The sequence below is a fragment of the Coregonus clupeaformis genome, chromosome 19 (assembly GCF_020615455.1).
Source record: "Coregonus clupeaformis isolate EN_2021a chromosome 19, ASM2061545v1, whole genome shotgun sequence".
In the NCBI taxonomy this organism is placed as follows: Eukaryota; Metazoa; Chordata; class Actinopteri; order Salmoniformes; family Salmonidae; genus Coregonus; species Coregonus clupeaformis.
The window spans coordinates 25,970,854-25,987,717 of NC_059210.1; the positions used below are offsets into that span (position 1 = coordinate 25,970,854).

Consider the following 16,864-nt stretch of genomic DNA (forward strand, 5'->3'; position numbering starts at 1 on the left):
GAGAGACTGATTCACCACCAGACTACTACCAGGACTGCTGGACTGCCCCCTGTTGGTCTGTTGGTCTGGCAGCGTCTTTGGGACTTTGCCATTTTAGACCCGGGCATCTCTGCCAGACCAGGCCTGCTGTATGGTCCACTGACAGATCTGAGAGATTAGGAGGTTGTGACTGCATTGGACACATTCCCTGTTGTTGAGTGATTATAAATTGGGGCGGCTGCCAAGAACATATCTCCCTGACACTGCTGACATATTGACGTCCGCTCCTCTCCTCCAGGAGAACCAAGAAAACTGCCCTCCAGGGATATGACACAGTATGCAAGAGCACAGTGAGCTGGGTTTTCACAGGCAGCATATCTGACAGCCCCCATCTGTATAATGAAAATGATGCCCGGGCTCCCCCAAACCAAATTAGCTTTTGGTTCTTAGTCTGCAGGCAGGCACACAGATCTGACATGGCAGTGTGTTTGTGAACTGAGAAGTATGATATGGCTTCATAGAGCCTGTTGGACACGATACAACAAATAACAAGGCTATGTGAATCTGAAAGGCAACGCAAAGGCAGGCAAACTTGACATGTACAGTACCAGTCAAAAGTCTGGACACACCTACTCATTCAAGGTTTTTTCTTTATTTTTACTATTTTCTACATTGTAGTAACCAAAAAAGTGTTAAACAAATCAAAATATATTTTATATTTGAGATTCTTCAAAGTAGCCACCCTTTGCCTTGATGACAGCTTTGCACACTCTTGGCATTTGCTCAACCAGCTTCATGAGGTAGTCACCTGGACTGCATTTCAATTAACAGGTGTGCCTTGTTAAAAGTTAAGTTGTGGAATTTCTTTCCTTCTTAATGCGTTGTGTTGTGACAAGATAGGGGTGTATACAGAAGATAGCCATATTTGGTAATAGACCAAGTCCATATTATGGTAAGAACAGCTCAAATAAGCAAAGAGAAACGACAGTCCATCATTACTTTAAGGCATGAAGGTCAGTCAATCCTGAAAATTTCAAAAACTTTGAAAGTTTATTCAAGTGCAGTCGCAAAAACCATCAAGCGCTATGATGAAACTGGCTCTCATGAGGACCGCCACAGGAAAGGAAGACCCAGAGTTACCGAGTTAGAGTTTGTTCGAGTTAGAGAAATTGCAGCCCAAATAAATGTTTCACAGAGTTCAAGTAACAGACAAATCTCAACATCAACTGTTCAGAGGAGACTGCGTGAGTCAGGCCTTCATGGTCGAATTGCTGCAAAGAAACCACTACTAAAGGACACCAATAAGAAGAAGAGACTTGCTTGGGCCAAGAAACACGAGCAATGGTCATTAGACCAGTGGAAATGTGTTATTTGGTCTGATGAGTCCAAATTTCAGATTGTTGGTTCCAACCGCCGTGTCTTTGTGAGACGCAGAGTAGGTGAACGGATTATCTCCGCATGTGTGGTTCCCACCTTGAAGCATGGAGGAGGAGGTGTGGTGTGGGGGTGCTTTGCTGGTGACACTGTCTGTGATTTATTTTGAATTCAAGGCACACTTAACCGGCATGGCTACCACAGCATTCTACAGTGATACGCCATCCCATCTGGTTTGCACATAGTGGGACTATCATTTGTTTTTCAACAGGACAAAGCAGCCAACAAGTACTCAGCATATGTGGGAACTCCTTCAAGACTGTCGGAAAAGCATTCCAGGTGAAGCTGGTTGAGAGAATGCAAGAGTGTGCAAAGCTGTCATCAAGGCAAAGGGTGGCTACTTTGAAGAATCTCAAATATAAAATATATTTTGATTTGTTTAACACTTTTTTGGTTACTACATGATTCCATATGTGTTATTTCATAGTTGTGATGTCTTCACTATTATTCTACATTGTAGAAAATAGTCAAAAGAAAGAAAAGCGCTTGAATGAGTAGGTGTGTCCAAATGTTTGACTGGTACTGTACAGGAATGTACATTGTGGATGTGTAATGCAGCAGTTTGAGAGGCAGCGGACAATGATACAATTATATCACATCATAGAGGGAATGCATTTTCATACAGATCACTGTTTAACTAACTATGCTGGGTGTATAATTCCTTTACACTTCCTCAATAGTCACTGTTGGCAAGCTGCAATGTTAATCCAACAATCCAATGCCATTGTTCCAAATTAGGAACTTTATTATGATTCATCTGCTTTTTGACCATAACAACATACAGTCAGGTCCATAATTATTGGCACCTTTGAAGAGCAAAAGATACTGTATAAAATAGTATCAAAGATCCACCACCATATTTTACTGTAGGTATGAGGTACTTTTCTGCATATAATTCCGTTTTTTGACACCAAACCCACCACTGGTGTGCGTGGTCAAAGAGCTCTATATTCATGTCATCTGACCATACCACCGGTTCCAATCCAAGTGCCAATACTGCTTATCAAACTCCAGGCGGTGTATGGTCAGATGACATGAATATAGAGCTCTTTGGCCACACACACCAGTGGTGGGTTTGTCGTCGAAAAACAGAAGCATGCGCAGAAATGTACCTCATACCTACAGTAAAATATGGTGGTGGATCTTTTAGCCTAAACCTGGTTGCCTCTGCCAGGAGGCTAACACTTGGCCACAAGTGGATATTCCAGCAAGACAATAACCCCAAGCACATATCAAAATCCAATAATAAATGGTTAATTGACCACAAAATAAACATTTTGCAATGGCCATCTCAGTCTCCGAACTCTAACCGCAGACGAAGGATATCAAGGATCTGGAAAGATTCTAAATGGAGGAATGGTCTAAGATCCCTCCCAATGTATTCTCCAATCTCATAAAACATTTTTGAAATAAGCTCAGTGTCATTATCCTCGCAAGGGTAGGGTGATGAAGTCCTGAAAACAGGGGTGCCAATCATTTCTTACCCCTATCTGAGAATTGTTTTATTTTCATTCTCTGAGCAATTGTATTAGTATATAATAATACAATTGTCTTTTGTTTTAGCATACAATATAGCTCAGTATTGGTATAATTTATTTTATACAGTATTTTTTGTTAATCTTTATCAAGGTTGCCAATAATTATGGACAAGACTGTATATGGAGGGACAGTATTGAAATGTATTGACGGTTGCTTCAATCAATGTATATGTTATCGTCAGTCTATGAGTATAGAAATTAGCTATACTTTAATTTCTCTCTATATGCTAATTGTGCTATGCTTTTAAATTGTGTTGGTGTTTTTGTCATCACCCTGACAGTTTTAATTCCGCTACAAGGGAAGCCCACACTCTGATTTATATGCTTCCATGGTCCACTGTTCAACCCCAGACTGAATTGAGGGTGGTGCTTGCCAGGGAGAAGCCATTAAGATTGATTGAAATTCAATCAATTAATGTAATCTCCCAACATACACACACACACACATAAACAAGTTAACAAATACTCTGACTCAGAGAACCAGATCCAGTCTCCCAAGACAGACAGGGCTAGCATAACAAACACAAATCTGTCTTGCAGATACAGGTAACGGCCAAAATAAAGAAAACACCAACATAAAGTGTCTTAATAGGGTGTTGGGCCACCACGAGCCAGAACAGCTTCAATGCACCTTGGCATAGATTCTACAAGTGTCTGGAACTCTATCGGAGGGATGTGAAGCCATTCTTCCACGAGAAATTCCATAATTTGGTGTTTTGTTGATGGTGGTGGAAAGTTCTATCTCAGGCGCCGCTCCAGAATCTCCCATAAGTGTTCAATTGGGTTGAGATCTGGTGACTGAGACGGCCATGGCATATGGTTGACATTAGTTTTATTTTCATGCTCATCAAACCATTCAGTGACCACTCGTGCCCTGTGGATGGGGGCGTTGTCATCCTATAGGGGCATAGCCACAGTAGCCAAAATAATGGCCTGCCCAGCATTTCTATACATGACCATAACCATGATGGGATGTTAATTGCTTAATTAACTCAGGAAACACACTTGTGTGGAAGCACCTGCTATACTTTGTAGCCCTCATTTACTCAAGTGTTTCCATTATTTTGGCAGTTACCTGTACATCCTATGAATCTTGCAAATATCATAGAACCGTGTTAAGTCTTCAAAACGGTGTGTGAATTTAGATCATCCTCCTGTTCTACTCTGTTTTGGACACCAGCCTGCATTCTGGGGTGGTGTACCATGTAGCGCCAACAACATTGGTCTGGTGAGGAACAATCTGTCCACATAAAGTCAATAGTCAGGGGTCCAGCAGAATGGGAAGGGTGTCAGGTCATTGCAGCAGGGAAACCAATTCACTTCTGAGTCCCTTACCAATATACTACGAAGGAGATGTCTTAGGGACTTCCCATGACATTCTGACCTGTTCCCTGTCAAGTATTGATTATGAGGTAGGGCTGGGTTTGAATCAGGAGATGGGATAGTAGGGTAGAGCTATGACAAAGGTGAGGTTTCGAGGTAAGACCATTTAAGTTGATTTTACAGTGAATATTAGGGTTGTAGTGTGGATTGCATGATAGACAAATACCCCTTTCCCTAATGGGCCAGGAATGCATTACAACTGTTAGAACTCCATTGGCTTAACATGATACTATTGCACACATTTGAAATCTGCATCCGCCTTATTTATAATAAGCTATGGGTTATTTATATGATTGAGCATGAAAACATTAGATTTTTGAAACAGCCTGCACCTTTTTTTCTCTTTTCAGCTTGGAAGAAGATCACTAGAGTGTGGTAGTGTCGTTTAGGGTTACATATTCACACAGGCTTTATGGGACGTGGTCCAGCAGACATTTTACCATAATCTCATTAATAAACCGTCATAAATCTTAAAAAAGGAGAGCAGGCGGACGAGGAGGAGGAGAAGGAGGAGAAGGAGGAGGGGGAGAAGGAAGGGGTGAGTATATTGAAGACGTTGTAAAACGGAACAACTTATTGTAATGTTCAGCGGGCCAAATTTAACAAAGAAAAACCAACGATACATAATCACCAGAACAGAAACTGATGCTATAATATACTGTTATTATAGATGGCAAACATGGTAGACTGATCCTTTGTAGCTACAGTATCAATAATGTGGGAATGTAATGTAATGTTAACTTCTTTGAATTCACATGCTCAGTCAATACCTTGACCCATAGTGTGCTCAGTGCTAATGAGCTCTGTAATTAATATGCAGCTACCACTTAAGAGTTGAAAGTAATAATAATCCAACATCCACTATTGAAATGTCACTCTTGTTCAACTCTTCCACAGATATGATTAACACAGTGCAATTGACATGAATTGGAAACAGATTTAGAAAAAATCCTGTTGAGTTAAAGAGGAGGGCACAGATGATTAATGCCTCATTGTTTTAATCGTATAATATCTGGCAGTCAGACAGCCAGTGGGAAGGGAATGCTGAGGGGAAGACTTCATTTATGTTGCTGCATGGCTTGAAGCTGTCAAACTTCTTTAATGGATCCTTTTTCCTTCCCTCTCTTGGCTCCATCTTCTCTTCCTCCTCCCAGCTGAGCCTCATTGACTCTTCTTCATCTTCTGTGTTACAGGGCTGTGTAGGTTTCCCTTCTTCTCAAATATTTTAAGTTTAAAATAAATAAATAAAAGAAAGAAAGAAACTAGAAAAGACCATCTAGAAGTATTCAAAGTGTGTCTGCTGCATGCCTTTCGGTGAATATGTAATAAAAAAGAAGTAAAAAATATTACAGTTTCTTTCACAATAGTTTTCTTTTTTTTCTTTTTCAGTTGTGATTTAACCTTCAAATCCCTTTGAGCCGTTAGTCCAGGTCTATAACACTGTGTGCTGACATCTGTTGTTCTCTCTCTTTCTCTCTCTCTCTCTCTCTCTCTCACACACACTCTCTCGCACACTCTCTCTCTCTCTCTCTCTGCCAGGTGGGGGGCCACACCATGCTGCCCATCCGCTGGATGCCCCCTGAGAGCATCATGTACAGGAAGTTCACCACAGAGAGCGACGTGTGGAGCTTTGGTGTGATCCTCTGGGAGATCTTCACCTACGGGAAGCAGCCATGGTTTCAACTGGCCAACAATGAGGTATTGTAACTGCATGGACAGATTGGTTCAACTCACATTTCAGTGGTTTATATGGAATACAGTATGCCTGTATTTTGGGTTTGGGAATGTAATCCGATATGAAGTCTGTTGTCAGAACTCATGGGCCAAATTTAGAGATAGTTCCTGTTCCGTTGGTCAAGCACACCCATCTTCGTATTCTGCTATGTTTTCTGTAATACATTGATGATAATAAGCAACATAACCACATAATGCAGTAATGTGCATTCAGCATTTGTTGTCTTGACCAAGACTACCATCCAGTACATTCACACTCATACTAACTATGACCAGTGAATCATAGCGCTCTTACTAATCCCTAAAATGGAGCAGTGTGAGAGAGGTTAATTGGCCTATTCTAAGAGTGGCCTTTGGGCTCAATATTGGACCAGAAGAGAATTCAATTAAGACATCAATCAGGGATGGGCAACTGGCGGCCCACGTCCCCCCTTTTGAAGACCCTCGGTTCAATTTCCCCACAAAAAGTTGTTTAGAAACTCAGTTGGGGTCTCAACTTACTTTTGCGAGTTACAATAGTAGAATACACATTGTGCAATTTCAAAATTTGGTTGTGCATCAGCCGTTTTTCTCTTGTTATGTCAGTTACTAGGCAGGTTTCCATTGACCCAGGTTTATTCGACAAAAGCAATGTGGCAAAAAAAATCTTTGCGACATATGTAATGGAAACGGCAGATATAGGAGATATTTTCTAAAGATCTACAACATTTTTATCTGTTCGACAGGGGTGGATTTTTCTTTTGTCTAACTTTCTTTATTGCGACAAATGATGATGGAAACAGTGTTTTTCTAATAAATTATGATTGCCAAATACTTTTGAAGGTACGCAGGACACGTGATGGCATCATGTAACTATAAGCTCCACTCCACATTTTATTCTAAATGCCTACTGCTTGCAAAATCATAATAAAATAAAATAAATGTTTCTTTGTAGGATAAGGATTGTCCTGACTTTCAAGAATCCCTGAATTGCTTCGCCTTTTTTTATGGTTGGCTCGCAGGTTTCACCATCCAATTATTTCAGATCTACAGGAGTGCAATTTTCACCATGGCACGGACATTGGCGATACGTTGATCGGCACATGAGAATTGTTAGAATATGGAAAATATTAGTCAATTATTGCATTCTATTCATGCTGGCTTTCGTGGGCTACCTAAAACATGAAACGGATAGGTGGGAGGGCATACAGGCTGTCGACAATGTATTAATGCGCAATTTGCCTATTATGGGTAATGGAAACACTTCAACCACTAGATTTCTATTTGACACTGTAGGTAAAAAAAATAAATAAAAGGTAGGTGTGACGTCATTATGTCCAGCAGGTTTTTATCGACACAAGATGGTTAAATGGAAATGCACGCTTGCAGGCAATTGCTACATCTGTTTTCTATGCAAACTTTCTAAATGACGACAAAAAAACACTGGACAAGTTAATGGAAACATAACTACTGATAGGCACTCAATTGGCCAATGTCAGCAAAAAATAATTTGATTAGTAAATTAGTCTAGCGGCCAGCTACCTGAACTTAGTAATCATGGCCGAATTACCGGCTGGGGGGCCACCATTGATTTTGTTAGTCAGTCTCACTCAGATATCATATTAAAAACTGTAAACATTTCTCTCCACCCCATGGCAAAATGAGTAGAATAGCATGAAATTAGTTATAAAATTGCAAAATCTTCTCTCCGCCCCATGGCAACATATGTACAATTGCAGCAAACTTGCTTTAAAACTGCAACATTTCCTCTCTGCCCCATGGCAACATATGTACAATTGCAGCAAACTTGCTTTAAAACTGCAACATTTCCTCTACGCCCCATGGTGAACTTAACTCTAAAATGTACAAAAATTATCTCCACTGTCAATAGTTGGGCTGCTAAAATGTTTTGCTCTCTTGTCATCACCTACTGTGAGCTGAGAGTGTTGAAATCAAACAATTCCCAGTATCATCTCCCACTTACACACAAACACACACATGCCTTTCAGCCACCATAAATCACACTGAAAAAATAAGGGGTAATAAGAGGTGAGCAGCCATTTTGTTGCAGGTCCTCTATATACAATACATGGCAATAATGATAATGTGCAGTCACTGTGCCACTGATCTTCCTCTCAAGCATAAAGACATCACACTGTAGACATTGACAGAAGCTCTGAAGTACTATACTAATTTACTGTACTGCAGCGACTTTGGTGAAATAGTGGGTTGCAATACACAATGTAGACCACCAAACCTAAAAAGGCATGATAATTAAAATGTCAGAACAACACTGCTTGGGGTTCCAGACAAACTTCAGCATATACAGTTTGACAGGGCCATTGTTTATCAAATTAATATATTTACGGCAGATTTCAGCTTTTCTAACTTGTCTCATTACGTTGAGACCTGAAAAGCAGCATTATAAATCAATGCTGAGGCCAGCCATAGGTAGAGGAACAACAAGATCTCCCATGCCAGAAGTATTTTATAAATATGAATAATGTGGAGGTGCTGTGAATGTAAATGTGACAGGGCTGGGCTGGGCTGCAGTCTGGGGGGCTGTGGTGACTCACTGACTGAACGCCTGTGGAAAGAGCTCCTAGCATTCGGTCTGCAGATGTACACACAGCGTATCACGCTGACAACAACACTGTCACGATCGTCGGGAACAGAGGACCAATGCGCAGCGTTATTTGCGAACATATTTATTAGTGAGTTACTGAACAAAACGATAACGTGACGTCCTTAGACAAACACAACCTACTTGGAACAAGATCCCACAAACACTGAGGGAAAACTGGCTGCTTAAGTATGGTTCTCAATCAGAGACAACAAGCAACAGCTGATACACGTTGCCTCTGATTGAGAACCACACTGGCCAACATAGAAATACAACATACTAGAACAGAAACACATGAAAACTCACACCCTACGCTCAACATACTAGAGTCCCCAGAGCCAGGGCGTGACAGTACCCCCCCCCAAAGGCGCGGACTCCGACCGCGCCAACCAAACACCACAGGGGAGGGACCGGGTGGGCACTCCGCCTTGGCGGCGGATCCGGCTCCGGGCATGATTCCCACTCCCTCTCTAACCCCCCAAAGTACCCCTGGTCCGGTCTGGCCCTGCTGGCCGGAGCTGGACTGAACACTGGTGGAGGGGATTGCTCTAGCTCCGGCGTGGAGCAGCTGACCGGTACCGGACCAGGCACCGGTGGAACAGGCACGGGTTGTGCCGGACTGACGACGCACACCACTGGCTTGGTGTGGGGAGCAGGAAATGGCCGAGCCGGGCTGGCGACGTGCACCATAGGCTTGGTGCGGGGAGCAGGAGCGGGCCGGACCGGGCTGACGAAGCGCACCACTGACTTGGTGCAGAGAGCAGGAATGGACCGGGCCGGGCTGACGAAGCGCACCATAGGCTTGGTGCGGGGAGCAGGAACGGGCCGGGCCGGGCTGGCGACGCGCACCATAGGCTTGGTGCGGGGAGCAGGAACAGGCCGGGCCGGGCTGACGACACGTACCACAGGCTCGATGCGAGGAACAGGAACAGGCCGGACCGTACTGGGGACACACACCACTGGCCCTACGCAGGGATCAGGAACGGGCCGGACCGGACTGGTAACACACCCCAGTACCTCTCGCCGTGCCTCTACACTCTCCCTCTCCTCTGTGACCAGTGGACCCCTTAACCTGGCGGCCTCCTCTGCAAACCCGCTGGACTGCTCCATCGCGGCCTCCTGCTGCCCCGTCGTCCACGGCGTGAGCCCCCCCCTAAAACATTTCTGGGGGTCTCTCCTCCCCATGGGCCAGGCCTCTATAGTTCTCGCCCAACTCTCGCTCTTCTGCTTCCAACTCCAGCCTCTCTCCTCCTCACATGGCTTGACCCAGTCGAGACTCTTCCTCCACTGCTCCCAAGTCCACCCTCTCTGCTCTTCACTAGGCTTGACCCAGTCGAGGTTGCCACGGAGATCCGCTAGCAATTCCCCTGGCGATGGCTCCTGGACACGCTGCTTGGTCCAGTCTTGGTGGGATCTTCTGTCACGATCGTCGGGAACAGAGGACCAATGCGCAGCGTTATTTGCGAACATATTTATTAGTGAGTTACTGAACAAAACGATAACGTGACGTCCTTAGACAAACACAACCTACTTGGAACAAGATCCCACAAACACTGAGGGAAAACTGGCTGCTTAAGTATGGTTCTCAATCAGAGACAACAAGCAACAGCTGATACACGTTGCCTCTGATTGAGAACCACACTGGCCAACATAGAAATACAACATACTAGAACAGAAGCACATGAAATTTCACACCCTGGCTCAACATACTAGAGTCCCCAGAGCCAGGGCGTGACAAACACAGCCTCTCACTGTTCCTAAAATAGACACAGACAGCACAACAAAGTTATCCAAATCACCTGGAGTTTAATTGTTTAACCCTAGATTTAATATACCTATACCTGACAAGTATGTGTGGTTTAGGTAAATTTTCCATCCATTGTGATTGCGCCCACCCTTGACTGTCCCATTGGTTTCCTGCATGTGGGCGCAGCTGCAGGCCCCCCTCACTATTGCTGCTGGAAAGCAACTAGACATACTGATTTATGGACCACGTCAAATTGGGTATCTAGCTAGCTAATTACAGATCACATCATTTATGGCTAGCTAACAAGCTAACTTACAGTGGATAAACTTTTGATTTGTGAAGTTGATGATCTCGCCCCTGCTTTACTCCTTCCACCTTGCTTAGAGGTCCTCTTATTTCATTACGCCATACGTCATCTTCATGCAATTTCATTACGCTACTGAGCGGAGAGCATAGGGTTTCACCACAATGCAAGACAAGATGGAGGAGAGACTCTCATCAGAGATCGCATTTATTTTTAATATGACCTTTTCATTCAAAATAGGAGAAACATATTGTTTCAGTGGATAATAAAACATAACTTATAGGAATGGGTAATTGTTTACAAATTGCTAGCATTCCCATAAAGCCATTGCCGAAAACCACATATTTTCTTGTTCTGTGGTTTGGGAACATTTTGCAACAGAGCCTTCAACCGCAAGGGGGCATTGCGATACCACTCCGTTGTGGACGTTTCCCATTGAAATGAATGACATCCGACACAACGGACTGCTCAGATGTAATGTGCATGAGGCATTAGTGGTCCTTGTCTGTCTTTCAGTCCATATCCAACTGATTGTCTACTAATCTCCTAATGTGATCCATCCACAAAGAACTTGATATGATGACAATGTATCACTTAATCGACAGTGCACTCTGAAGAGGAAACAACAATACAATGTAGACTACAGTGGGGAAAAAAAGTATTTAGTCAGCCACCAATTGTGCAAGTTCTCCCAGAGGCCTATAATTTTCATCATAGGTACACGTCAACTATGACAGACAAAATGAGAAAAAAAAAACAGAAAATCACATTGTAGGATTTTTTATGAATTTATTTGCAAATTATGGTGGAAAATAAGTATTTGGTCACCTACAAACAAGCAAGACTTCTGGAAATGCACAGATGTTGTCACGTTCGCTTACAGACGGGTCTGACCAAGGCGCAGCGTGATATGCGTACATGTTTATTAAATATCAAACACAACGACAAAATAACAAACAAAACGAAACGTGAAGTCCAAGGCAGCACAACACAACATACCTTAACACGGAACAAGATCCCACAACCCACTAGTGCCAATAGGCTACCTAAGTATGGTCCCCAATCAGAGACAACGAGCGACAGCTGCCTCTGATTGGGAACCACACCGGTGGAACAGGCACGGGCCGTGCCGGACTGGACACACGCACCACTGGCTTGGTGCGAGGGGCAGGAACAGGCCGGGCTGGGACGCGCACCACTGGCTTGGTGCGAGGGGCAGGAACAGGCCGGGCCGGGCTGGCGACGCGCACCACTGGCTTGGTGCGAGGGGCAGGAACAGGCCGGGCCGGGCTGGCGACGCGCACCACTAGCTTGGTGCGAGGGGCAGGAACAGGCCGGGCCGGGCTGGCGACGCGCACCACTGCCTTGGTGCGAGGGGCAGGAACAGGCCGGGCCGGGCTGGCGACGCGCACCACTGGCTTGGTGCGAGGGGCAGGAACAGGCCGGGCCGGGCTGGCGACGCGCACCACTTGCTTGGTGCGAGGGGCAGGAACAGGCCGGACCGGGCTGGCGACGCGCACCACTGGCTTGGTGCGAGGGGCAGGAACAGGCCAGGCCGGGCTGGCGACGCGCACCACTGTCTTGGTGCGAGGGGCAGGAACAGGCCGTGCCGGGCTGGCGACGCGCACCACTGGCTTGGTGCGGGATAGCAGGAACAGGACGGGCCGGACTGACGACGCGCACCAATGGCTTGGTGCGAGGTGCAGGAACGGGTCAGGCCATACTAGGAACACGCACCACTGGCTTAGTGCGGGAAGCAGGAACGGGCCGGACCGGACTGGCGACACGCACCACTTGCTTGGTGCGAGGAGCGGGACTGGATTCCTTTATTAACCCCCGCTCCTTCTGCTGCCTAACCAGCTCCTCTCGCCGTGCCTCTACACTCTCCTTCTCCCTTATAGCCTCCTGTAGCGCCTCCCTCTGACCGAATAACTCCTGCTCCCTCTGAACCAATAGCCCCCGTAACATGGTGGCCTCCTCTCCTAACCTGCAGACCCGCCCTTCAACGGCCTCCTGCTGCCTCGTCGTCCACACCGTGTGCCCCCCCAAAAAAAAATGTTCTTGGGGTTGCCTCTCGGGTCTCCGTCGTCGGCACTCCTCCTCCCGTGAGGATTCCTCCAGGAGCCCCCACGAGTTAGGGAACAGAACCTCATCGTCGTCGTCATCCTCCGACTCCTCAGTATAATACTGTTCCCACTCCTCTTCCCATGGTCGTAGGGACCCAATCTGAAAACCGACCGGGTGCAGTGGTCGGGGCTCTTTTCTCTCGCTCCCCGACCACCCCTTTAGCCCCCCCAAAAATGTTTTTCTTGGGGCTGTCTCTCGGGCTTCCTCCTCGACCGGTGTCCTCTGCGTTGCTGTTGCTCCTCTCCTGCCTGGGTATCTACCTTCACCCATGGCCCTTTCCCCGCAAATATCTCCTCCCGTGACCACCATTTGCCCACCTGTGACATCGCTATTCGCTCTTCCTGGGCACACTGCTTGGTCCTCGTTTGGTGGGATCTTCTGTCACGTTCGCTTACAGACGGGTCAGACCAAGGCGCAGCGTGATATGCGTACATGTTTATTAAATATCAAACACAACGACAAAATAACAAACAAAACGAAACGTGAAGTCCAAGGCAGCACAACACAACATACCTTAACAGGGAACAAGATCCCACAACCCACTAGTGCCAATAGGCTACCTAAGTATGGTCCCCAATCAGAGACAACGAGCGACAGCTGCCTCTGATTGGGAACCACACCGGCCAACATAGATCTAGACGATCTAGATCTAAACCTAGAAAATACAACAATGAACATACCACACAGAAAATACACACCCTGACTCAACAAATACGAGTCCCCAGAGTCAGGGCGTGACAGATGTGATATTTTTTTGTGCTATAGGAGCACTGGTCCTCTTAAATTTTTATTCCAGATTGCAAAAAAACAAATATTAGGAGGAATATGGCTGTCTGCGCTGCCATTGTTCTCCTTCACACAAGGGCTATATACAATCATGCCAAGCATAAGGTTGCTATTAGCTCTCGCTCTCCAAAGAGAGAAGGCTCGACTAAACAGTACTTTCTTGTGCTAGGTTGCTGTAAGATGGAAATTGGAAAATAATGGACCCTTGAAAAAACTATGAAATAGCTCCCAACTACCATGTGGTGAATGTATTTAATGTATTACTTAAGTGGTGACCACAGCCCTTCTGAAAATACATTTAAATTGTGTTTTAATGCAATTTTTTCCACCCTGCTTCATTGTAATTCCATTTCAAATTTGGCTAGCAGTGTGGCTTAAGGCTTTAGTTCCGGGGGGTATTATGATGAATCTGGCTGTTCCTTCTCCTTATGTTCATAGCCCTGCCCCCCAGGAGACCAATTGAACGTTCTGCACCTTATTGTGACATGTATTGATAACAACCTATACAGCTCATACACTCCTAATTCCCCCCATAACCCAGAGGGATCACATGTAAGATGATGTCCCTATTTACATCAACAGGCAGGTTTGACAACACTGCATCTGTGTGTTTGTTTATGTGTATTGCAAAACCTCTCACTTTTAAACGTGCCTTATGACCTGGACATTGCACCCATGTAATTACAACAGTACACATATTGTGGTGCTATAGCCTGGGGGATGCTAATAAAGGTGATTAAGCAAAACATAATTCTGCCTGTAAATGGCTCGTTGTGCTCTTGGAAAACAGTATAATACTAATAAATTGGGTTGTGACCTCTTTCTTTCCCTAAATATTTTTACAGTTTCTTTCACAATAGTTTTATTTTTTTATTTTTTAGTTGTGATTTAACCTTCAAATCCCTTTGAGCCGTTAGTCCAGGTCTATAACACTGTGTGCTGACATCTGTTGCTCTCTCTCTCTCTCTCTCTCTCTCTCTCTCTCTCTCTCTCTCTCTCTCTCTCTCTCTCTCTCTCTCTCTCTCTCTCTCTCTCTCTCTCTCTCTCTCTCTCTCTCTCTCTCTCTCTCTCTCTCTCTCTCTCTCTCTCTCTCTCTCTCTTGCCCCAGGTCATTGAGTGTATTACGCAAGGACGGGTTTTGGAGAGGCCACGAGTTTGTCCCAAGGAGGTGTATGACATCATGTTGGGTTGCTGGCAGAGGGAGCCCCAGCAGAGGCTTAACATCAAGGATATTCAGAAAATCCTCTATGCCTTGGGCAAAGCCACACCTGTCTACCTGGACATCCTGGGCTAGTGTACGTTGGGGTTTGTCTATCTGTCTGTTTTTCTGTCTGTCTCTACCCAACAGATGAACAAAACCCTAGGAATAACCCAAACAACGAGTACCTTATTGCTCCACTGTCAAACACCTACAAAATGGGGATGGACTTAAGTGCCTGCTACTCCTTTCGATACACTGGATAACAGTATTTAAAAAAGCACTTTTACATTTTGTTTACCTGCATTTAAAATTGTACAGTTACTGAATACTGTATGAAGAGGACATTCTTTCTTTTTTTGGTAAAAACAGCCTACTTAAAGTATCACCAAAAAAATAAATTTAAAAAAATGGTAGAAAATGAAAAAATGAAAAAAAGTACACCGGGAAAAAAAAGTAAAAAGCTGAAAACCCTGGGGAAATTGTTTGGTTTTGGTATCCTGACAGCTTGACAGAAGATCAAACTCCCCAGGTGATTTTTTTTTTCATTTTATAAATATATATTATATATATTTTTAATTTATTTTTATTTTCAAAGTGTGGATATCTGCCATGTTTCTTGCTAAGGGTACAGTATGTCACCTGTTGGAGATGACTGCTTGTTATTGGCAAGTCAGACAATTGGCAGGGACTTTTTGAAGAAAGCCTTACTGCACTCCGATTGGCTGGATCTATTCTCTGACTCTGGATCCGACAAGGCGATTGGCTACTGAGAGGAAACAGCTTTTCAGTGAGATGTGGAACTCATAGGAAAGACAGAGCAAACAATCAACACAGTCATCTTAATTTAAAATTGAATGTATATACTGTAAATTTCTATGTCACAAAAATATGTTAACTTATTTCATTTCCTATTTAGATTATTTTAGTTTCTTGGTGTGTTGTAATGGTGAGTGAATCCTATAGATATTTTGATAATCTTTCATTTGTGTTACTATTTTCTTCACCTGGTCAGTGTGTTGTTTCTGTTGCTTTTAATGAATTTAATCAACTTTATTTAGAGTTATCATTTGATTTGGACATTTGATTACAATGTGACCTTACGAGTCAGGATGTTAGGTTGAGACAGGAAGAGGTTGTAGAGTGTCTGTAGCGTAATCAGGATGTGAGCTTAGACAGACTCTGAGCAGGATGCATACAGTTACAGTATGAATTTATGATGATCTTACATAGCCCCCCACTTCCCCTCATTCCAGCTCACTGTTCTTTCAGTGTAATCTAGTCTTAGATTTGCTCTCAGCCCCACATTCTGTATCATCATGTATCTCATGTACATCTAGCCTGAGCAAAGAGCTATAGCTATGATATAGCATTATAAGCTGTCACTGACTGTGTTCTGAAAAGTACATTTATATGGCATTGTATTATACTTCATCTTGTTTTCCAGGTTGTGAATAACGTTATTCAACTGCCTTCAGATAGTCATGACCCTGATATTTCAATTTCTGCAGTTTATACAGGAAATGCACTACTATACACTATACATTCATAGAATAGTAGTAACTGCCTCTCATGTTCCATTCTCTGTACACTTACATTCAAGTTAAAGCATTGATGTAATGCAGGCTTGAGAATGTTTTCTTCTCTCAATGTGCGCAAGGTTTCCGCAAACGATCCTTTATCTTTCTCAGCTCTCCCAATGTTAAACAATAGCAAACATGGCAGACCACAGTGATGTGAATTATTCATTAAGTATTAGTGATGGAGCACTCTGTAGCTATGGGGGTTGTTTGGAACATTATGCCGTGATGACAAACACTGGGGCTTTGGGAGAAAGTGCTCCTCTCTCACGCTCACTCTCTCTCTACCTCTCTCTCTCCTCTCACTCTCACTCTCACTCTCACTCTCACTCTCTACCTTTCTCTCTCTCACTGTCTACCTTTCTCTCTCTCTCTCTCCCTCCTCTCACTCTTTCTCTACCTCTCTCTCTCTCGCTCTCCTCTTGCTTACGCTGAGTAATGTGAATCATTCA

General features: G+C 44.2%; 1 protein-coding gene across 7 annotated transcripts in view; it reads left to right on the forward strand.

Annotated features, from left to right (window-relative positions):
- The window catches only part of LOC121531766 (NT-3 growth factor receptor), a 271,096-nt gene extending 254,348 nt beyond the window's left edge, over window positions 1-16,748 (forward strand). For 4 of the 7 annotated variants that reach the window (XM_045227136.1, XM_045227138.1, XM_045227139.1 and 1 more), the window contains 3 exons: window positions 5,528-5,533; window positions 5,874-6,032; window positions 14,743-16,748. In XM_045227136.1, coding sequence (XP_045083071.1) covers window positions 5,528-5,533; window positions 5,874-6,032; window positions 14,743-14,928 — 351 coding nt within the window. In that variant the 3' untranslated portion in view covers window positions 14,929-16,748. The remainder of the gene's footprint in view (window positions 1-5,527; window positions 5,534-5,873; window positions 6,033-14,742) is intronic. The other 3 variants (XM_045227137.1, XM_045227141.1, XM_045227142.1) reach the window with 1 other exon arrangement.
- Window positions 16,749-16,864: the final 116 nt, after the last annotated feature.